General features: G+C 40.9%; 1 protein-coding gene across 5 annotated transcripts in view; it reads right to left on the bottom strand.

The window, feature by feature from the left end:
* Positions 1 to 12,631, bottom strand: part of LOC6541536 — a 42,955-nt gene extending 30,324 nt beyond the window's left edge. For all 5 annotated transcript variants that reach the window (XM_026979775.1, XM_026979773.1, XM_001969242.3 and 2 more), the window contains exons 1-3: positions 12,407 to 12,631; positions 10,862 to 11,452; positions 2,839 to 3,105 (exon numbers count right to left, since the gene is read on the bottom strand). In XM_026979775.1, the coding sequence (XP_026835576.1) occupies positions 2,839 to 3,105; positions 10,862 to 11,296 (702 nt within the window). In that variant the 5' untranslated portion in view covers positions 11,297 to 11,452; positions 12,407 to 12,631. The remainder of the gene's footprint in view (positions 1 to 2,838; positions 3,106 to 10,861; positions 11,453 to 12,406) is intronic.
* Between the last annotated feature and the right edge of the window lie 11,730 nt (positions 12,632 to 24,361).

Genomic DNA, 24,361 nt, shown 5'->3' with positions numbered 1-24,361 from the left:
ACTACCAATATCAATAGCCATGCCCAATCCATTGTTCTCCGTCCAACGGCAGCTGTCAGATTGTATATTTCTGCCATTCCTATTCCAATGCCAATGTGTTTTCCAAATTTCACTTCCGCTCTCCAGATTCTGGCTTTTGGTGATGATTTATATGTGGCATATCTGCAGAGTGCATCGCCAAGGGCCACAGATACATAGCCGCGGATATAGCGAGTATCGAATATGATTTTCGAGCTGCCACAGAGAAAAATGGCTTTGAATTGCATTCGGTTTTATGTCGCAGGTCGCTTGCCACTCCAATATAAATTGGCTTTATATAGATTTTGCTGATGCCGCGATATATATTACTATACTCCATCTCCTTTAATTTTTTCTTCCTTTTACAGCCATTTACTTTCCTGCGGCCGAGTTCGTCTGGGCCAAACCTGTTTGCCTTGGAGGCTTTTCCACTCGCCTTCTGCTGCTCTATAAATCGAATCATGCAATAACATAAAAAGAAGGCAATTTGATTGATATCGCTTAGCCGTTTTATGTAAGTCAAAAGCTTGAGCCGCAAAATTTCATTAACTTTCAGCAGCTGCCCGCATATCAAACAGCAGATGCCATTATTAATAGACATGTGGAGTTGGTTGTATACTGGCCTTTTTTCCTTTCTGTTTTAGTGGCGAATATATAAATAATAGACAGCCAGCCGCTGGCAAAGTTATAATTACAGGACTTGCGTGTCTGCATTGCTAATCGCTCAGATGAGTCGCACCGACTTTCTGTCCTGGGTGCAAAATAAGTTATTTTCATTTTCTTGGGTTGGAAGTTTCTTGATATTTCTCCATTATTCAATCTGGTTATGCTGACATCACAGCCACTCAAGTGACCCACTTGCATCGCCCAGTTGAGATATCGATTGCCATTCGCCGGTTCTACATTCACATATCAATCATAATTTTTCCCCTATTCACTCCACTTAGATAAACACCAGCTCTCCAGCACTCGATAACTCGATCGTTTTCCTTGTGGCTTGTGATGTGTGTGATTTTTTCCTCAGTACGCGGCTTAAATTCCAATTACAATTGTGTTGGCTCAAAAGACGTTTGCTGGCGGCCAAAAAAACAAAAAAACAAACGGCGAGCCGGAGATCTCGAAATGAAATTGAAAATTACAGTGTGTCTCGGGCAGACAGAACTGGAGATGAGAGCTGGGAGCTCCAAGCTGGGGCTGGTGGACCATCGATCGTTGGGTTGTAACTGGCCACCGAAAACCGGTTAGGCGGCGCGCATGCGCCGGAAAACCTGTCCATCGATTCGCTCTGCCCGAAGCCATGAAGACAATATAATGGCTCGAAGAGTCGCAGCCGCCGAGTCGTCCAATGGCGCATCAATTATGTTAATGAAGCTCCGAATGTGTCTTGATATTGAAAAATAAAAAACACCGAACTGTTCAGGTTTTTTCTTCGAAAATATAGCGGCCGGCTTGGCTCTTAGCCGGTTTTGCTCTAGCCATCTAAATGTCAGCTGCTAACAATGAACCACAATTGACTAGAACCACCGGTGAGATCCTACAGTGCAATTTGCATACGTCGACCTTTGCCTACGACACCTTCACGCTTTTCAGAAAACCTCGCCGCTTCTGGGCAGCTTTTCTCGTTTCGGAGCGGCTTAAGATACTTTTGACCCTGAGCTGATTTATCTTAGAGCTTATGACAGCCGCACGTAGCTGACATTAAATGGCTGTCCGCTGGGGGGGCTTGTAAATATTCTGTGTAAGCCATTTCCTAAAGTTGCACAAAATGCCATGCAAAATGTCAAACTAAATTTGCTGTGCTGCTTGCACAGCATGAAAATACTTTTATATTGTATAGTAAAATAATGTACAGTCAAGAAAGTGCGGTGCGTTTAAAAAGCGGGGGTTGAACACTGGGGTGGAAAATGTTTGGGGCTCTTTATGTGCAGCTGGAGTTGGGGAAACGTAGTCGTGTGGTGCACAGTAAAAACTATACGACATTTTTATTAACTGCCAGGCTACCAAAGGCCTTCTTCATATGGGCTTTCAATTGTGTTTGCTTTTCAGAACATTTTCTTATATAAGGAAAAAGGGTACATGGTATGATCTAAAAATAATGGCATTTCCAATTGAAAGTTCAAGTGATATGTACAAAAATTCCAGTTTAAGCTGCTTTAGCTTAATGCAATCCTAATAAAATCACATAATTCACATTTGTTTTGCTTTACATTTAATTTAATGAAAGTATCGCACTTTATTTTGCTGTATTTGATCTCCACTGTAGTTCATTATACCCCTTATACAATGCCAACCCCAAATGCTCAACTTTGCATGCATCATAAAGTTGAGCTTGCTGATTTTGTGGTGCACTTGTCCTTTTCATTTTTCAGTTTTGTGGGGTTGCCTTGGCAAAGTCAATTGCTGGCATTTTGCGTCGCTGGTTAATGACGAATATTATTATGATTATGACTATTGCATTCGAAATTGCGCTTAATGCAACGCTGAGCTGCCAAGAGTTTTGGATGCACTAAAATGCGCCATGGAATGAAAATCAGGGCTGAAAATTTGTTGCCAGGGTAACGAAACGCGTAAGCTATTGTGTAACGAAACCAAAGTCAAAGAACCATAAAACCATTAGCAGGAAAGGAAATTAACGCAAATTAGGGCTAAAAAAGCTCTGGGGAGATGGATGAAGAGTGCCGTAAACAAAAGAAAACAAGATATATGACTATAAGCGAATTTCAGCCATATCTACTTTTAGTGAGGGAATAACCAAAACCAAGTCAATCCAAAACCATGCCAGTAAACTCTATTTTATGAAGAATTAGCTAAAGTTCGTACCATATCGGGCCTGAAGTACACCTGTTGCGTATACATGGAGCTTTTCAGGGAGGCCGTCTTATCCGGAAATAGAATGCATTTTCCGGGCGTTGATGTCATTGTTCCCATTGCCGTTGTTGCTGCTGTTGCATTTGGTGTCATGTTCGGATGATGGCCCACGCCCACATCGGTTTTCTGGGCGGTCAGGCTGCTCGTGGAATTGACTTTGGAGGCGTGCGAGAGGCGTTTCATGTGCGTCCACATCTGATGCCAGGGCGCCGTATCTTTCTAAATTGTTTTTCGTATTTTCCCGATAGTTTTTATTGGTTTTCATTTGGTTTGTTGTCGTTGTTGTTGTTGTTGTTGTGGTGGTTGTGTGTTTGGTTGTTTTTGTTGGAGGGGGAAAGGTAGAAACGCAGGGCAGGATTGAGTAAACATATTGGGTTTGCGTTTATATAAGAGAGTTGTTTCGTTTTGTTTGCAGTTTTTTGTGTGGGAACGAAAAAAACAGAAATAAATGGGAATTTTATTGTCAATTAAATTGTTTGCCAATTTTCGAATAACTAAAATATATAGTATATTGTTTAGGTAATTAATAAAACTTGTATGTGGTAAGAGGAGACGTATTTGGTTTGAATTTTTCAATTGTATCAAGAAGTTGCAGGTTCTGTTCTTAAAAACACTATAATTTCCGTACCAAAATTAGAGATTTTTTTTCGAAAAATATATTTAATTCCTACTGGACTACTGGGTACAGCTTTTTTAATGGTGCATAAGTTATGTAAGAGCCACACGCACTTGTCACCCACTTGGCACTCAGCACGCCCTTTCCACTCCACAATTATTGCCTCCCCCACACATTCGCCCAACTATGATGTCATACGCAGCCAAACGCGCTACCAATTTTAATTCTATTTGCCTTGGTTGTTTAATTTTGTGTTTTATTTTTTTTTTTTTTGCATGGGCTGTAGATACCAGGGTATGATGTCAACTTTAGTCGCCGGCGCCGTGTTTTAAAGTATCTAGAATTCCCAGATAAGAGACACAGAACGCTAAATTAGACGACATCGATTGATAAGGTTTTCGAAATAATACGAGTATAGCTATTTCCCCTGATAGCGTTTACTAATTTGCGCCAAGAGAGCCAAAAAAGAAATCAAATTCCCAGGAAAATGATTGAGCACAGCTGTTGAGGTAGGTGAACTATTAATAGGGTTGAAATAATCCCATCGTTTAAATGAGTCATTCTGGAGTGGAAGGAGATTGAACAGGGAGGTTGCTTAAGTTCTGCTTCTATTGTAGTATTGATGGTTATATCTTCCACCCATTTGTGGGCTACACTTTGCTGCACAAAAGCCGAAAGTAGGTAACTAGAGTGTGACTCCATGAAGAACGCGACTTGGCTTAATGAAGTGTGAGTGCAGCACTCCTTGGTCCTATTATATCATTAAAAGCTCGTAAAAAACGTAGTCTGGGCTGGACAACACACCTTCAGCCCCATCATCATCATCATCATCATCATGGTCATTATCTTAGATCAACGCCGTTTACGCCGGAGGCCCCAATGCGGTGGGCAAATGCATTAGGAGTTCGTGCCCTTGTAGCGAAATGCGGTTATGGGTTGGGGTCGCACCCTTTTCCACAGAAAAGCCCCAATGTGGCACCCACACACATGTGCACCACCTACCACGCAACTCGCACTAATCAAATGAAAACAATTTCCGTTTGTCATGCAAACAGTTGCAGCAACCTACCCCCAAAAAAGAGTAAACTGCAACGGCAAGTGGAGAACGGAAGCAATGAAAATGGTCAGCCCATGATTGCCCCTCGTTTTTAGCTCGTTTTTGTCAGTACACCGAAAGAATTTGCATGAAATATTTGCATTGCAAAATAAAATCAACTATTCAGTGCTTAAACATTTTGAAAGCAAAGCTCAAAGTTGAGAGCTTATGCATTTAAATTGCTGCTTCAAAAAGTATCATCTCGAAGAACGAACTTAAATACATACAAATAATAATATTGTTATTTTCAGTAATATTTTTTTGAGTGCACCGTGCGTGTGCTCGTTTGAGTGAGTGGGTTTGGGTCCGTATTTTAGGTTGCCCCATTCGGGGGCACATGAGTGTTTGCATTGTTGCTGTTGCCATGACCCCTGTTCTCTCTCTCTCTCTGTATTTCTCTTTATAGCATAAACAATTCATTACAACGGGAAATGGCAATTATAAAGAAATTATACACAAAGAGCAATGAATAATTTTTTTCTGCTTCCGACGGGCGGCGGAGGGGGCGTGGCGCCCGGGGGCCTAAGTAGATATTGCTTATTTCTGTGCGCTGTGTTTTGTGAATATTTAATGCGAAGACAGGCTTTAAGTGTGGCAAGTGCACGCAGGAGCCCCCCACATAGTTAGTTGCAGAAACTTGGGAAACAAATGCTCGCGCGACGCACGCATTCGACTTGCCACAGAAAATGCAGCGAAAACAAAAGCAAAAACTGATTGCAATGCGGCTGTGTCTTGCACATCATCATTATCGTCGTCATCATCGGCTTTGGCTGCATCTTGTTGCCACGCCTCGTTTAACTTCGAGGGGGCGTGGCAGCTGGGGGAGTGCAGGGCGCTTAACTCAATTGCATATGCAACATTTCGCTGCTGCTACAAACTGCAATCTTGACTGTGCCGGCATGCAACATGTTGATGGTTGATGTAATATGCAAATTGTATGCAGTTGCCATTGTCTTGGCGGATTTCCTAAGAAACATTTCTTCTCCTGCCGCATTGCTGTTGTCGCGAAAAATGAGGAAGCTGGGAAAAGCGCGATCTCAGAACTGTCGACCGATGATCTGGGAAAATCCGCGGAAAATGCTCTGCTAACTCGTAACATCGTAATGGATGAAAAGCAAGCCAATAAATGAGTTCTACAAATTGTTTAAGCTGTCTAAAGTGCCATAACAATATTGTAAAATAGTTAGCGACCAGTTAAGTTAACACAATTTTTACAATAAATATATTTTACATTTTCAAACAACTTTCCCAATGTCTAAAATGTCTTTTATTTTCAACTGCATTTTGAATTTTTCTATAAAAAAGCGCCTTTTCAGTTTGTTTACAAACAAATTGTATTTATAACAGCATGCAATGTTCGCAGAATGTGAGTTTACCATGTGTTTTTAATGCGTCTTCCGTATGTTTTATAGAATCTTAAAATGAAAGCCTGCAACAAATTGAAGCAGTTGCCACTTAACAAATCTTCTGATCTTCGCTCGAGGTCAACCCTTTCACATTACCCCCCTTTTGTCGCCGAGCACAATCAATTTAAAAGTTGCTCCACATTAAGCCATCTCCACGCACTTAGTGCAATCTATCAAAATGCATTAAGTAAAGAGCAAGAAATATTGCAGCTGTTGTGCACTGGAAGGCAGTGTAATTTTTGGACAAACAAATATATAAATATCCCTTAAATATAAGGAACTTGAGGAGCGCAGGAAAACAATGTCTCACGAATTTACAAAACTACCACGAAAGTACAGGGAAATTTCCCTCTGTGTTATTTTGTGATGTTGCAAATGAAATTTAGTGGGTCACTGTGTAGCAGCTTAATTGTGATATATCACTTTACACGCCCGCAGAGGGAAACCAAATTGAGATATGTACATACTCGTATGTAAAACAAAAAACAAGAACGCAACTTCAAAACGTTCCGACAGACCCAATAAAACCAGAAGCCACAAAATATTAAATGCAATTGCTTAGCCGGAAAAATGTAACCCAGAAAAATGAGCTTTAAGGCGGTGGCAAGCCCACTTGGCTGCCAATACGCGTAAGGAAAACATTTTTCCATTGGCATTTCCTTTTTGCATTTGTGATTTGCTCCCCTTTTGCCCCACATCGTCGACGAAAATTGCACTTCTGTGTGCCATTTGGTTTTTCTGCCCTGACTGGAAAATTCCCTCGCGTAGCCCCAGCACCACCCACCGCCCACCACCCACCACCCCCTTCCAGCCATTCCAAAGAGCCTATCAAAGCTACACAGCCTCCCAAGCAGCCCACTCCCCTTTTATTTGCATTAAGCCCGGCCATTTATTTGTATATTTTATTGTTGAGCATATTTTCCGCTAAAGTTTCCTCTCCTTTTCGCCCTTATGAGTGAGGATGGGGGTGGGCGTTTTCCGGGGGGGCTGGGTTTGAATGAAATGATTTTCTCTGCATTATTTTTTTCGGCTCATTTTTATTTTTACGCATTTCTTGCGTGTCGTCTTTGCGACGCTTTTGTCTTTCCCTCAGCTCTTTCTCGTCTTTCTTTTGGGTTCCCCCGAAAATTCAGTTGTTTAGTTTACTTTTAGTTTATCCGAGGGTTTTCTTTCCGAGGGGTTTGCTCTATTTTCTTCGCCGATAAGAGCTATGTGTGTTTGTGTGTGTGCTGCGTTCACTTGTCTCTCGATTTATTCCACGATTTTGGGGCCTTGCGTGCGCGAAGGCAATTCTGAGTGGCAAATGGCCAAACGACTCACATTACCCGGCTGCATTTGGCTCAACCCCACCGAAATGCTGTTTTCTATTTATTTACCTTTCGGCGGTTACCAGGTTTACTGTCATTCTGATTGTTCCCCAACAATCCCCCTTTCACTCGAGGTTTTCGAGCTGTTTGTATTTTCGGAACGATTTATGGCTCGCTAATTGCAGCAATGGGTTCAGATCTATTTGCTCTATATTATTATAGAAATAGTTGGCTCACGTTTGGTACTCGAACTCGAATATAGCCATCATGAATAATCTTCAAAATTCAATTTGCAGTATATTGTTTATTTTATTATTATATTATATTATATTATATTATATTATTATAATTTTTTATAATTATATAATTATAATTATTATATTTTTATAATTATTTATATTATATATTTTTATATTATATATATTACTAACTATATCTAGATTATATAAATCGATGGGCTTGAGCTGTTTCGTTAGTCACTTCGTTAGTTTCCTGTCACTTGAGCCATCCTTAAGTCCCGAAATTCGCTGCATCTTTGCAACATATCGTCATATACAACTTTTTCTCCCTGTGTGCCCCCCAACTGACTCATCCATCGCCCGAGGCCCAATGACCAACTCAACTCGACCATTCAACACTCGCATTCGCTGACCATTTCTAAGGCCGCTCTGCGCATTCAGGCGTGTAAAATAGGAAAACATGTATTTTTCATTTATCATTCTATTTGTTGCCCGATTTTTGTTTTGTAATTTGTGTGCAAAAACACACTGTGCAGCAGAACATTTTCGCACACTCGTGTGGAATGTGTGCCGCGTTAAATTGAATAGAGCGCTTAAAAGAGTAGAAAATAAATTGACATTGAATGTACAATTCATTGAAATGGCTTACGTGGCACTGGGTCCTCTGACATGGTCGTGTGTCGGTGCTATGAGAAATTTGTGGCCATAGAAATATGAAAGAGATTTCTCCTCTCGAGGCCCTTTCACTGGAACCACCTTTCTGCTCCAGATGCGCCCTCAACTGCGCCCTTCTGCAGTTGCAGCCAAGTGCAACGAGCCGCTGCAAGATGGACAATGGTGGGGGTATCTTCCACTTCCACCTTGGGTCAAAGATATAGCTACACACAGATACCCATGTAGCTCAAAGTCCGGCACATGGCAAAGCATTTTCTGGCTTTTCACTCGCCACTCCCCGGATTTTCTCCGGTTACCGCAGTGGGTTTCGTCTTCACTTCGCGGTGTCTGCCTCACTTTTGCTCATATTTCGCATGGCCAACTAACGGGCCGCGTTGTCTTTGGGCCAATGCCTTTTTAAGTGTGACTAATTATGACTCGGCCGAGGTGTTATTTCTTGCCGCGAGTTCAACGATCCGCCAACTGTTCAACTTGAAGGCGCTGCAGAAAAGGGTTGACCCGAAATCGTTTTTCATGCCTTTTGCGCAATTTGTATCGATTTCGTGTGGCAAGCAGAAATCCTGCAACGATTTCGGAGACCAAGGGGCGCCAGAAAACGACAGAGGAGCCTGCTAGTGAATAGAGGAATAGCTCAACCAAGTAAGCTGGCCAAATATTTTGGCCAAAAGGTACAGAAATTATGCAGGCAATTTGGACCGAAAACTCTTACGTACACTTTGTTACAAGTTGACTGGGGCAAGCTCCGCCTCTGCCTGTATCAGGTAATCAGTCTTGACTTGGCTGCTGGCATAGGGCCAAAGAGAATTGATGATGTGACATAAGAGCTGAGGAATTGAACCTTGGCTGCACTTTGAGGAAGTTACTCGGGATAATCAAAGCGCTGAGTGTGAGGAAATGTAAAAGAAGTGCTTTGCGGATATGATCTTTTCAATCACATCCATTCATTCTTGGGTAAATAGTATCCATGTATAGCAGATAAGAGCTCACAAAATCCTATCTAACATGCTAGCTCATCGCTATCTACGAGCATAACATCGCTATTGCCTACCCGCCAGATATCCACATTTCGCAATTCATTATCTGAGTTTATTTCTGCGGCCATGGGGTGAGGCCAGCTACCTGAGAACTAGGTTCCAAGCTACCTGGACACACAGCCAGCACAACTCCGGCCATTTATCCATGTATGCAAAGGTACTGGGCAACTCGGCTGTGGTCCCCTCAGTAAGCTTTAAAGAAATAAAAATGAGCAGAGACTAAAGGGGCTTTTGCCAGATGATGAGACCCAGCACAGTGTAGATAAAAAACCGGCAGCGATAAGAGCGTTAACAAAATAATAACAAAATAAAAAGCATTTACATATAGCCAGAAGGTCGTGTCCGGACAGCGAGAAGCAGCCAGCTCCTCAGTCAGTAACCTATAGCTTAAAGGGGCTACTTTGGGCCGCAAGGAGGCTTGGGCCATTAGTGAAATGGCCCTGTCAAGAACTGCGGCGTGGCCAGCAAAAAAATGTGTGTATGGCTTACTCGGTTTAGGCCCTCTGCTTTCACTCCAACCTCCCAACGTCTGTTCTACTTGTCTTTTCCTCTCTCAACGTGTTTCATTTGGTTTTGGTAGAAGGTAGCCACTAATTTGCCGCATCATGATGGCATTTGTTTTGGTTATGGGCCAAATCTAATAAGAGCTTTATGAGATTGAGGGAATCGGATATCTAATGTTGCAAAAGGCGGCATGTAATGGAGATTGGTCTAATTATTTATTTAAGAGGTTTCTAGTTAAGTACCCTAAGTATGTCAATATTTACTGCACCATCTGGGCTTTTAAAGAGCGCAAATCCAATAAATTTGTGTTACATTTACAAAACACTAGCTGGGTTTTTAGATTATTTGGCTTTCCAAAATGTTTTTTAAGCATTTTCTTAGGAATATTTTGTATAGGATGACGTAAGATTCAAGATAGGGGAATTTAAAGAATTTCTTGAGCTGGAAAAAATAATCTTCCCAACCATTTATATGATTGTATTTTCTATGATGTAAACTCTTAAAAGTTGTCCCCGTGCACACTTGAATTTCTTTGGGCCGATTGAAGACCCTCCCCCAACATTTATCAAGCTCCCAAGGTATGCGAGAAGTATCTGACGAACATTTTCAATAAATTAAAAGATTAAAATATATGTTTTGAGCAGATTGCCGAGATGTTTTTAGATGACTCGCCGCGAGATATGCTCGGTTACTTGGGCCTTCATTATCACGTAGGATTTTCACGATCCCCCTCCTAATTGTAATTTATTTCACACTAGTACATATGTGGAAGGGCACACTAAGAAAAATATTTGCATTAGTCAGCAAAAAATAATAAATTTCATTTTTTTTTAAATATTAAGAAATTAAGAAAAAAAACTCCCAAAATGTTGTTCATTTGGGATCATTAGGAATATTTCGTATAGAATGACGAAAAATTCAGAATTGTGTAATTAAAAGAAATTCTTGAGCTGGAAAAAATAATCTGCCCAACCATTTATATGATTGATTTCTTGTATTTTGATTTTGAGATCTTAATCTTAGGCTAGCTGATGTGCATGCAGGATCACTTTTAGGATCGCTTCTGTGTTCTGTGTGCAGAGTTTGCTGCAAGCTCACCTTGGGATCCAAAATGCTGCGCTCCAGGCTATCCTCACGATTCATGGTTGTGGCGGTGCTGGCGGTGCCCGTGCTGCTGCCGCCGCCCCCTCCGCTGCCGCTGCCGCCGCCCACCTCCCGCTGGCTGCTCCGCTCCCGCTCCCGCTCCTGCTGCTCCAGTCGCAGACGAGCCCGCTCCACGCGCGCCAGCGTCGGGCTGTCCAGGATGGAGGGGGCGCGCGAGGGGGGGCGCGAGTTGTTGGCGGCGTTCGTGTGCAACTGCTGCAGTTGTTGCTGCAGCTGATGCTGCTGCTGCTGTTGCTGCTGCTGGTGCAGCGTGTCGAGCGTGGCACTGTTGTTGGAGGAGGTCGAGCCGGGTGTGGGCGTGGCGGAGGACGATGAGTTGGTCATGGTGGCAGTCGACGTTGTGGAAATTGATGTGGTGTGCATGAGCATTTTCCGTTCTGTTTCTTAGCATACGTTGATGGTTTTTCTTTTTCTTATTCTTTTGTTTTTGTGTTTTGCTTGCTGGCTGGATCGTTGAATTTAGCGGTAACTTAACTGCAACGCTTGCTTATTATTTATGGGGGAATGTTGCACTTTTCCAGTTGACTGTGGGTGGAGAATGAAAGGGGGCTCAGTACTTTTGATAATTATCACACACACTTATGTTGGTTTGGTTCCTAACTAATTTTAAGAAATTATATCAAATTAAAAAAGCTCCTAGTCTAGAAACATACAATGCAAATATTGTTTAAAAATTTTGGCTTTACTTTAAAAGATTTATCATTTTTACATTGTATCAGAGTGGGCAAAAATCGTTGCTATAAATCCGACGTACTTTAACAGCATTTACATAAAAAACCTAGCCACTCAATCCATGTTTACACCTCAGCTTTAAGCCAGAACCCCTTGACACCTTGGCTAATTTATGTCTGCCTAAATTGCATTTCTTATCAATGCTATCCACTCCGCTCACTCTATTTATGACTCCTCTATCTGTCCGCTGGCAGCCGCCAATTTCGGCTTGTTATTATTGCCATTTTCCTTTCAGCAATCCACAAAGGAGTGCAACCAAGAAATAGCAAAAAAAAAAAAAGAGAAGCATAACGAGATATAAAAACTAAACTAAAACCAACACAAGAGCGCAGTCAATAATTTTCACAAAACTGGTTTTCTTTTTCGGGTTTTTCGTTTTTCGGTCTGGGCAGGTCTGTCTCTAAAGTCTGTTGCAGGTAGTTTTTACTTTCGCACAACAAACACTGCGTATGTTTTTTTTCGGGGAAATGGATGGGGGAACTGCAAAGTGCATGCCCAAAGATACAAATGTATCTTTTCGCATTCGCAACGATTCTTGGGCACTTTTCAAGCTGTTTATTGGCCGGGTCGGGTCGTATGAGTTTGTTTGCTGACGTCGGTGGGGCTTATTATTTATATTTTCTTGGCGCGTTGCTTTCGCATATGGGATGCCAAACACGTTTGTTTTGATATTTCCGCTGACATATTAATTCTTGAATTTGGTTGCGCTGGTAAATGGTTTGTTGTTTATTGGTATATTGCACATACTTCTTTAGGTTAATTTTAATTTGTTGGCAGCGTGTCGCGTCGCATTTCTTTGCGGTTTCTCGGTGCGGCTAATGGCTTGGCAATTGAAAAAACCAATTTTGTTATTGGCCAAAATTTTATTTTCAAATTGACTTGGTCGCGCAAAGCAAACGAGCGACCGAAGCGTTGGCGAACTATCCACGCGAGCTGCCCGTCGATGACTGGCGCAACGAAAACTGGTTTGCCACCGAATCCCGTGCATCGGCATGCGGGGTTCCAATCGAACATGTTCGAAAGGCGCACAGTGGGCCGCACAGTGCCGGCAAAATAATGTTTTTTCCAACATGTACTTCTTAATCAGCCTGACAGCGGATTTTATTATTTTTCATACCTTTGCCCATTTTAGAGAATATGTAGCACCGCCCGAAACACTAATTTTCAACAAACCTATATAACTTCAATCTTATAAAAAAGTATTTTCCCGAACTATACTCTTCAAATATATTTCTTATAAATATTTATTTTATGTTACCAAGATAGAAAGTTTTGAAAGGGGAACTGACCATTAAATAAATTTCTCATCGTATTTCTGTTTAATATTTACAATCGCATGAAAGTGTTGCCACCTATTATATTTCATATATTACTATACTGAAGTCCCACTGTATCGAGTTGCGTAGATAAATTCCCTGTATTTTGATTTGTTCGATTAGTCAGCAGTGCATCACCAAAAATTATTACAAAGAATCTTTTGCTTCCCGGAATTTTACTCTAAAATCTTTTTTTTTTTTAAATGTTTTTCGTATTATGTGGGTTATTTTGTTTTTATTTATTTTTATTTTTTTTAATTTAGATGCTAAAGTAACGCACTTGCTCGTCAAGGCATTCGCTCTTATCTTTTCTTCGGAAATCCTTTCTCTATACCTTATTTAATATAAATTTATGGATATAATAATTAAATTGAAAAAAATTAAATTCTAAAAACTACCATAGGGTTTGCTTATCCTAAAGATTTATTTAAAAGAATCATACCACTTTTCATTCTGGGAAATAAAATTTCCCAAAACAAACCGACTTGCAACATCGCGCATGTTGAACGCGAACGCGCAGTAGAGAAATTCCTTCACACAACAGGAATAAAATATTATTAACGTGATGAATGCGAATATGTACGATAAGCACTAAGGCCCGAAGTCGCATTATAATGATCGGATTGATACATAACAAGTGCTACATACATATTTATCTCTTTTATATTATTTTATTCTAACTTATTTAATTCAAATGACTTTTGATTATTCCCTTTTCCTTGCCCGTAGAAAGATTTATTGTTCTGGTGGGGGGAAAACAGGTTGTTCCCTTCGTGGAGTACCGGGCACTTAAGAGGTTTACCAGCCTCTCTGCAAACGCACCACAAATTGTTGCATGCTGGTCCAGTTCGACGCACCAGAATCGGATTGTGAATCGTTTGAATTGCGCTCATGATTATTTTTTCGAATGAAATAATCGAACACTCGACAATGGAGGCGAAAGCGACCAGCACTTGACTCATTGTATCATTGAATTACCATAAGTGTTGGGAATGGCTGTGGACTCATCGGGTCTAAGAGTTGTCTGGGATTCCATCTCGCCGTAAGAAAGATGATTCACAGTGAATTTCACATACTGGCACACATGTCAGTTTGCGGTATGCGAATCACGCAATTATGCAAATCATCGGCAAACCGCTAAATCGCTATCTGTCTTTTTTTTGCGCCAAACTCTAAGATGGAACGTGCCATTTCTGGATGATCTAAGCGGGTCTCTAAAGCTTGTTGCTCCTCGATTTTAGTTTCCAATTACCAAATTGACACGCCGTTCATGAGTCTCGAAATCTTTTTTGGAATGGGTTCTCTGGTTCTTTGGCGCCAGGCATAATTTTTTAATTTCGGCTATAAATGCGTTGAAAATTTGTCGTCTCTCGCGCATCGCTTCTTATGTCTATATGCTTGGTGTTTTTTGGGGATTCTCGGAATTTGACGTGTTGTTCGGGCAGATTTCGAATGGATTTTATTTTTTGATTTTGTGTCTGGCGACCGTCACAAGTGGTTTGATAACTTTATTGGCTGTGTTCTCAATGCTCCCCTGTCTGAGTTCGTGTAATTTGTTGTGATTATCGGATCATGATTGGAGTGGTTTTGGAAACGTGATCTTGGAGCGGAAGAGAAAAGTTCTTCAAAGAGGAACAAATCCATTTGGAGCTAACGTATCAGAATTATGATTGAGGAACCATTGTGTCAGCCCCTATCTAATCATAGAGGTCTTATACTAAGAGGAGTACATATATGCAGGGGTACTGTACAAAATATAACTCGGGATGTCAGAGAAACATGGAATTATAACCGTGTGTTTGTTCAGCTTTATCTTCTCGGTAAATAAGTGAAATCATTATTTCTTCGCGGTCTATGACTAACATATGCTTAGTCAATCGCTCAGAATTTCTTATCTAAGTCTTTTCCTAATTGAATTAAACAATAAAAATGCTTCGAAAAGAAATCTAATCTGTGTGGCAAAAAACATGCACCTATAGCCTATTGTTTGTAGTGTTAATCTTTGCACTACATATGCCGCACCAGTTGTCTTCTACTTATGTTTTATTGTAATTCCCATAAATATCTCCTGACCAATCGAATGCTTATCTAATCGGAATATATAGAAACATATAATGGGCCCCTAAGTGTGCCATTTGCGGTGTCTCCCCATAATCATTCAAGAGCTTCCATGTCTTTCAATAGCTTCCATAGAAGGCGCTGCTCGTTCTGGTTCTGTGCCGCATTTCCGTTCCGTATTGGAAAAAGCTTTGTTTTAATGATTTTTTTGTTATCTAACTTTTTAATAGCTTATCAAAATGCCGGCGACGCCGTTTCGTCTGGCCGCCATTTAAGACTAAAGTTGCTTCTCTTCTTCCTCGGCTTTGTTCTTCCCTCTCTGTTTGTCCGTGTATTTCCGTCCCCCTCCCTCCCGCTCAGTCTGCGCCATTCTTTCCTATGCATATCGGCTTGGCCATATCTTTAGTATGCATTCGACGCATTCGAGAAGTTTTTCTCCTTTTATCGCCAACTTTGGCAGGGCAGGAAAAGGCGCGTTCGGACTTTGCGTTGCACTCTTTTTCCCCTTTTTTCCATATTTTATTCCATTTTATTCGAGTGTATGTGGCAAGATTTGTCATGTGTTTTGTATGCACTGCATAAAACAATGCAAAAGTGACATTTCCTCAACTCGCCTTTCACTCTTATCAGCTGGCAAAGGAAAAGCAGCTGGGCTGAGCTCAACATGCTGGTTGTCGGATGCCGATTGCTGATTCCACTCCCAATCCGCCTCCGCTCCTCAACTTTTGCTAGTCAGTCGATCTTTAATACTTATACAATCGCCTGACTGGACTTCCGATAAGCCCCACTAGCCCAATGATAATAAGGCAAATAAACTGTGGAGTCAAAAGAGCAAACTTCGCTCTGATTGCCAACTGACGATTGCCGATTGTCGATGGGCTGCAATTGAAGATTGCGAAATGTTCCCATAGTGCTAGAAATGCGTTCTCTGGATAGAAGTAGTTGCCTTCTGATGATTGAAATCCCTGAAATCTTATAAAAGTGTTTACCTCAACTGGTAATAAAAATGCTATAATAGAAATCAACCGTATTATTATCTGCTGCTTAACACTTTAAAATATTAGCGATTAAATATAGCAAGTAACTTGCATGATTACTGAGTGCCTGCTAATAAATCTTGTAAGTAAATTAATTTCTGCATCGGTGCCAGAAACTTCAATACTTTTATGCCCCCATTGATTTATATTTTATGGGCAGATTGCATATTTTTCCGATTGCAAATTTCATCTTGCGGCGCTGATGGCTTGTTTTCAAAACAGCCACTCATAAATCACTGATAAAATGCCCAAGTACCATTTCATTTATATTCATTTATATGCCTGTTTTTTTTTCTGTTTTTGCCTCCAATGATTGCGCATTTTTCTCTGAATCAGTTTCCGCGGATTGCCCGTTTTGTGGCACTGACCATGATCAATTAGTTAACGTGTGGCGCTTGTAATAGAAATAGAATGTAATAGAAATGTAATAGAACAGCCACTCCCATTACAATTCCTATGCTATCACGCATTCTCTTCTAAGAACTTCAAAGGGGCCGTCCCATTAGGGGACCGGGGGTACTTTTAATTAGCTGTGTAAATTGGTCAACGAAAACTCAATTAATTAGCCCAAGCGATGTTAATAACTTTATCGGCGTTGACAACTTTATTGGCCACCAACAGGAGACTGGACTTTGATTGCCAGTTGTGATGAGAATAGATTGCATTCGATAGTGGAGCATTTAGAAATTTGGAAAATTAATATAAATTAATTTTTCATGTATAAATTAAAGTTATTGTTGATCGTTGAGATGCCAATTCTTAGAGACGGCAATGTCATAATTTATTTAATAATTATTCGGCCACTCAAAATACAAAGCTATCCTCATCCCATTTCAATCACAACATATCAATATCAACTCCATACGTTTATTTTATAGTTGGCTGCGTTTAAGCCACAATAATCGGGCTTCATAGTGTTTGAGCCCTGACTTTATCTTATTCTTAACTCCTTTTTCAGCCATCCAGCCAAGTATAGTGCGCATACCGATTCACATTCCTTGGTGGACTGACTACCTGGTCATCTTGGCTCACAGGTAGCCGAAATCCATCCACTGAAAACGCTCATAATCTTATTAGAATTCGAAAAAAAAGGTTTCCCATTCCAGCATCGCATTTCATTAAAATGGTTTCGGTGTTTTCGCTGGTCGGTATTCCTTTTGTGCCGCTGATATTGACGCCCGCCTGTCTATCGCATCTTTTCAATAATAATTTGGGTTTTATTTGACCGCCAACGAAATAAAAAATATCGTCGTTCGAGTGACTTCTTGTGAGAGGTGCACAAGGAGAGGCTGAGTCACGATGTCGGTTTCGTGGAAGATATAACGATTATAATGGGATCTTGATGATGCACAGCAAGCAGGACAAATTGATGGGGCCTTATAAATGACTGATTAATTGCTGGTATGGCGGCAAGCAGCAGAAATATTTATTTTGGAAGCTGCAAATTCGCATTTCATTGCCGTTTCAATTGCCACTTTTGAGCGGAGCAACTATAAATTCCGAACTGTCGAGTTTTCATAGCATACTTTTAAGTGGCCATAAATATTCGATGGCAAACAGTCGCAGAGATGCACTTTTAGGCAAACCGCCCAAATTTGCCACCGACGGATATCAGGCAAAATGAAAACTTTAGAACGTGATAGTTGCACCGTCTATTTGGGGGCGTGGCAGGGGATAAGGCGCGTGCCTAAGTGCCGCTTGTCTAGACTGCTCAACTAGCAAATGTCAAATGAAATAAATTTCTATCCGTTCCGCAGCGTGCAAGGTAAATATTAGTGAGTAATTGAAAGGCTTTCCTGGAGTGTTCCCAGGACAGCGAATGGTCCACTGCTAAACGTCATTGTTGTTTGTTGTCGCTTATTTTTGGTGGAAAAGCGGAAAACTTAAAGGACCAAAAGAAGCCGTTGAGGGAGTCCACAAGCGCAGACCCGACTGCATTGGGATTTAACGAAGCAAATCAAAAGAAGTAAACAGACGGATTGATGTAATAAATGTTACTGGCCTTTGGATGCGCTTGCTGTTTATGAGGAAATAACTTCAGGATTTTTAAAACAGATAGCAAAATGAATATATTTTAAACGGCTATTAAAACTTTAATATTTTTATTTGGTATATTTAATGACAAATCACTTCAAAAAGATGGTGCTTGCTTGTAGTAGAGTATTTCTGAAGAGCAAAAAATTGCTTGGCGTCTTGAGGAAATCCCCTTCCACCCGTTTTTCCACTTGTCTTCATCCCCTTTTCATAAGCTAGCCTGCAGCCATCATTCAAAGGCCTCAGTCCCATTTGGCGTTAATTAGTTTGGCAAGGCTGCGGGCGTGTGACTTTCACCAATCATTTACAACAGCAGCAGCCCGCCAGCCGGAAAATTCACGGATTCCCGCGTATTTTTTTCACGCAGCCAAAACAATTTTCATTAACAGTCAGTCGCCGTCATCGACAGTTGCTGACTTGCCCTTTCGCAATCCACCTCTGACCTACCAATTTGCCAGCCAAGTGCTGATCCCCTTTTCGTGTCGCTTCTCTGATTACACATTTTAACGCCATTTTTGGCGCAACTTTTTCCCCTCTGACTTGGCCGTTAAACCCTTTAGGCCAGAGTAGGAAAAAGTTGTTCCTTTTGGCTGGCTGAACAGAAAATGAAAAGAATCTCAATGAAGGGTTAACAAGGAAAATTTGATTTATTTGATGAGTTTCACTGTTTGCCAGAGAAGACGCATTTAATGAGCATGAAAATGAACTTGCCAAAGGTTTTGGGTGCTTTGTGGAAATGGCCAAAACAGCAAGTGGAAAAATTCTGGCTGGAAATATTTTGCAACTGTAATTAATCAGGAAAGTTAAATGCAATAGAAAATTGTTTACTTTTTGATCGAACAGAAAACGGTGACTTCAGTTCAATAAAAGTTTGGCTGTCTAAGATAATCGCACACATTGCACTGGGCTCTGCTGCCCATTTTTTATTGCTTTCAGTCTATTTGTTTTATTCTATTTGCGATTGACAACTGAAAACTTTCTTTATTTCCTGTCTATTGTCGTTTGGCTGGCATTGCTTATGTATGTCACATTATTGCCTCTCCATTGCCAGACCATTCTGACTTAGACAAAGGACACTTCTGTGCTGGCAATGGAATTCCAATGCACTCCCATTATCCGCCCATCTCGCAGCATCGGTCTCTAATAAACAAGCGAAACATTTTCCCGCACTTTCCCTAAATTCAATAAAACGCTAGGATAGCAAAGGGAAACTTTTCAGTGTCGCAACAAAGCCGCTGATTATCCAAGTAGCTCCTTGGATATCCCACTGGCTCCTTCTAGTTCTCCGAATGGGGCGTGTCAAGTAAGCAAGTGACATGAATAATTCCCAAGTCGGTTGGGCAAACATATCCATAGCCTTCTGAGCCCTGTATTGTAATCACATTTGGGCAAACTCAAATGGAAGTTGTAAATTCAATTAGATTTAATTTACGCAACTTTGCAGCGAACCGAAATGAAAGGGAGTGAAATAATTTCAAGGGGATGAGCGCAACAAAACTTCAGAAGCAAAGTTTTACTCACTCAGGTTGTTCGGGCATAATTAACTAAGAATGCGCAGTCTTAAAGCTTAAGAAAACTTCAACAAGTCCGCTGCAGCGTCAAATGTCAAGCAAGTGGCTGACATTTAATGTGCAAAAATTGCAAAACTTTTCTCATATAAAAGGCATATTAAATCATTTTTATGGCAACATTTCTTGGTTTTTAGTTTGCAGGGGAATCCACCGACTGCTACTACCTGTTTACATTGTTCTTGTTCATTTTTTATGCCCAGCTCATTCTCTTTTTATGCGCCATTTGGCCAGGCTCGTTTACTGCTTTTCGTCTCGTCTAGGCTTCACTTCAGCCACAGTGCGTATGAGTGATATTTTTATGATCGACGAATCTAGAGTTATGGCTCATCTAGGGAATTATGAGAGAGATGTTTATGAGCACTTCTGCAGCATATTTGCACCTAAATGTCTGTCAACTTGAATGTGCATACTAATGCTGGCAAAGACCAGATTATTACTAGTAAAATTGTTTATTTTTTATTTATTTGTTTGGTTATTTACTTGGGCTTACTATTACTTTAATGGAAAAAAGATGTAAAAATAATTTAGCAAAGGTGGGGTTACAATTATGTGGACTACTCTGCTTTCATTACCTAATATTATTTAAATGAAGTGGTTTCTATCTATTTTACTTAAGTAATGGTAAGATAGTAGTCTCCTTTTAAAGTTGTCGACTTTAGGTCACTTGTTTAGGAGTCGGGGGACTTTGCAGCATATATCTTTTGGTCATTGTAAATATACATCTATTTATATATACCGTATACATGGCTGCTGAATTATCATAAGAAGTCACGTCAAGTGTTTGGCAACTGCTGCAGTGAACTTTCCACGGAGAGTGCAAAGTAATCGGAATGCAAAATAGTTTGCCAACAGCAGCTGTGACCAAAAAAGTGAACTTGACATTTGACATGTGACAGCGACTGTGACAGCCAGACAAATAAAATGTAAACAAAGCTAAAGCTAAACTACTGAAATCGAAACAAAGAACACAGAATGCAGCCACCAGCAGTTGACAGCGTCATAATTTTGGAAAAAGTTTCGACCAACTATTCCAATCAGCCATGCAAATAAGACTGAGAAATGTTAATTAACATCCAACTAACGTGGGGATGGGTGACTGTACCTGGGCTGGGCGCATTCAAGGTTAAATTAGCTAATTGACTGAATATGGCGTGACTAAATGAGCTGGCAACTGTCAACATGTCCAAGTTGTAAAAATATTTATGACCAACCAGATAAAACGGGCTTTAAATGAGAGCTGCTTAAATTCCTTAAAGTTAAACTTAAGAAAAGTGTGAACATTGCGCCCTTCGCACTCCCAATATAATATTTAAATTAGAATTGAAATGTTTAAAAGGCAAAAAGGAAAGCAAATGGCACTCGACTCCATTGGCCATGACGGTGATAATCTACCCAGGAGACTAAACAGGCCCAAATGGAGTAGACTGAAGGAAGAGGAAATGGAGAAGATAGAACAAACGACAGGCCACAACAAAGTGTCAAAGCCACCAGACAAGCGGCTTAAGAAAAACAGCCAACATTTTGTTAGACAACTTGCAGCAAGGAGAAATGGTTATTAAAGAAATCGCAAGTATTAAAAAGTGTATAAAATAGAATGTGCATAAAGTGAAAATGCGATAATCAAATTGGAATAACACCAAGTAATCGAAGGAAACTACAATTCAATTGAAAATGTCAGTAGAGAAGGACGATAAAAGAACAGAATCTTCGACAAAGAAACAGTCCTTAAGGCACGATTGCCAATAGGAATTGGTTAATGGAGAAAATTAGCTTACAATAAGTGGTTTGCTGTACAAAGCCGCAAATTGGCTTAGAGAAAATCGTAATAAAGTTCATCGTTTTCTGGACTATTCAAATATTGCTGCACAAGGCAGTGTTTGAGCGATAAACATTTTCAGATAGTGTTTTTTACAAAATAAAATCCTTCATGATCCTCAGAAAGTCCGATTCGGATGTGTAATTACGCTTTTATCACTTGAAACTGTTTTTAACGTCGTCTGCAGGACATAACAGCATCAACATTGCCACAAGCTTTTTGTTTTTGAAATTTTTCGTGACACAATCCGAAGAACTGTGAGACTTGCACTTTGTTTCTGCCGGAATGTGAAAGGCTTTCAGACTGCAATTGGCCTGCAGCCCAAAACGACACTAGTCAAACAGAGGAGCATTAAGTGCTCGGCGACCGGCTCCATAATCCTGGCCAAAAAGGAGGCACTCCTGCAATGGCACTGGTCACGCACACTCGTTTGGCATTCATAAATCGCTTACCTAACTAAAATCCTAACCAGATTTGTGCAGCAATTTTGATGGCATTTTGCAGATCCTGCCGACCTGGCCAGAACGTAAATAGCAATTTACCAAACAGGCAACACGCAGAGAGCATCGAACTAAGCGCTTTTTATCGAAGAATTTGCAACTTTGATTCTGATTGGCAGTCATTTCAAGCCGGTCCTCGAACCGCAAATGCATAGATGCCTGGATGCCTGGAATTCAGTTGACCAAACTAATTTCATTAGCCTGGCAAATACACATAAGGCAAACGCCACCGCGCACACGACGGCCAGCTGTTTAGTCAGTTAATTAAATTTGATTTGGCCACACACAAAAGCCACTTTGCTCTGAATTATGCAAGAGGTACAAGAGAATAACGCAGGTTGAGCTTTTAGTTTCAATTACCCTTGCAATGCAACTGAAATTGCGCTTAATTATTCAGAGCATGCTCTAATGGAAAACTTCGGTCCTCAGATAGTTTATTGGCATTGATGTCATTTGGACACGGGTCAAGGCAACTAATGGAAGAAGCAATCGAATCTCGCGTCCAAAGGATTGACATAGATTGTGGTTGATAGTGCAACCAATTAAAGCACTAGCTCACATGGCACTCAACACGATTATTAAATATAAGTACATATATGGGCTCAGATATGGGCTTCTTTTCTTGGAATTTTAATAACAGAAAAATCAGAACGTAATGTTAAAATAAATGCGTACATTTTTAATAAAGCATACATAATTTCATGAGACAACAATGTATAACATTTGCTTTTGGCCCTTTAAGCATAGGACATAAATTACTTCTCAACTTGAGCAAATTTCGTTTGCCCCTTCCCATTAAACTTTTTGTGTTCAGAGCAGGCAAACATCATAAAACCTTTGAAAGGTTTTTATTTAACACACTCACAGAAGGAGCATAAAACACTTGACCGCCTGACCTAAATTTCCCAACCAGAGCAGGATCAACGACACTCGTTGACTGTCCATTTTGGCCCGGTCAAAAGTCAAATGTCAACAAAACGAGCGGAGGAAAACACGAGAAATGTTTTAAAAATTCCAACACGTAGGCAATTTCCGGATGATGCGCATAAAGCAAGCACGGAATTCGAGGGCGAAAACTATGAAAGAAAATTCACGAATCGGAGGGTTGCAGAATTCGACGAAGAAGGGTTATACTCGTATCTGAGTCGCCTCATTAAACACAGCCATGTAGGCATGATTTCCACTCAGGCACTCTGCTCACATAACTTGGCCCGAGGCGAGAATGGACGTAAATTGATTTGAGGCCGGATAAATTTCGAATGCCTGGGCAGCGCTGTTTCAACTGCCACCTGCCTGCGAAATTAAAGAATGCCAAAAAGTGTTGACGCGCTGGCTACTTTTTACAGAGGACAGTATTTGAGTATTGCCACCACCATTTAAAAATATTTTTGTATCCCATGCTAAGCGATTTTTGGTGTAAGTATCTTTTTTGCTAGCTACAGCTGCCAGCTCTGCTGGCCTCCTGCTTTTTGCTGTTGGAGTTGATAAGCTCCATGCTCGCACGTACTACATTTTAGCACACTATTTGGGATGCGGGAAGCGGGAATATACGCCCTGGAAATGTGTCAATTTGGCGTCAAAGACATTGACGGAGCAACAACATGTTTACATTAGCAATAAAACAGGCGCAGTACCATCTGAAATTCAGGATGGGCCAGCTGCCAGCGGTATAAACGCTGGAGTGGGTAGGTCCTGAGGTGCTCACCAACCTCACGTACTCATGGATGGCAGAAGCGGGGGAATCTTGGCTGATCTTATGCGCCCCAGACCAGCCAGACAATAACTATAATTGTCGCATCAGCATTTTTCCGGCCTCCGCCCCAGCGCCCAAAAGTATGCAGTAAAACGCGCCAGTCATGATTCGTTGGATTCAGGGAAGGAGGTAAATTCCATTAAGCCAACCGACTCAGACACAGACGCAGACAATGCCTGAAGGCTCGTCAAGCGATTCCATTTGTGGGTCTGCCGCCGACTTCTGCTTCCTGACTCCAGACTTCAGTTGGCCTGTGGATCTGCGAGGGGCACATAAAAAATTCTTAAATTAAAGTCAATGCGAGGACGAGTCTGCGTCTAAGTCGGAGAGGGATGTGGATGACGGGAGGTTTTGACTCTGAAGTGAAAGTTAATGTTGATTAGGGAAATTGAAGTGATAATGTCAGCAATGTATGGGGGCTTCACTGAAGTAAAGGCATCTAAATAAAGGGGAAAACCAGGCATGCGAAATAAATACTTAGGACAAAACAAGGTGAAAGATAGGCACAGGCACCTGACAATGATTTTACAAATAGCTAATGAAATAGGCCGCATATTGTGCACTTTGTTGCTTAACAAAGTTCATTATTTAAATAAATGTATGGTGCTTGTACTACA

This window comes from Drosophila erecta, unplaced genomic scaffold, assembly GCF_003286155.1.
Source record: "Drosophila erecta strain 14021-0224.00,06,07 unplaced genomic scaffold, DereRS2 tig00000055-arrow-pilon, whole genome shotgun sequence".
NCBI classification, from domain to species: Eukaryota; Metazoa; Arthropoda; class Insecta; order Diptera; family Drosophilidae; genus Drosophila; species Drosophila erecta.
The sequence above is the reverse complement of the archived record's forward strand: the minus strand, read 5'-3'. Positions and strand labels throughout refer to the sequence as shown.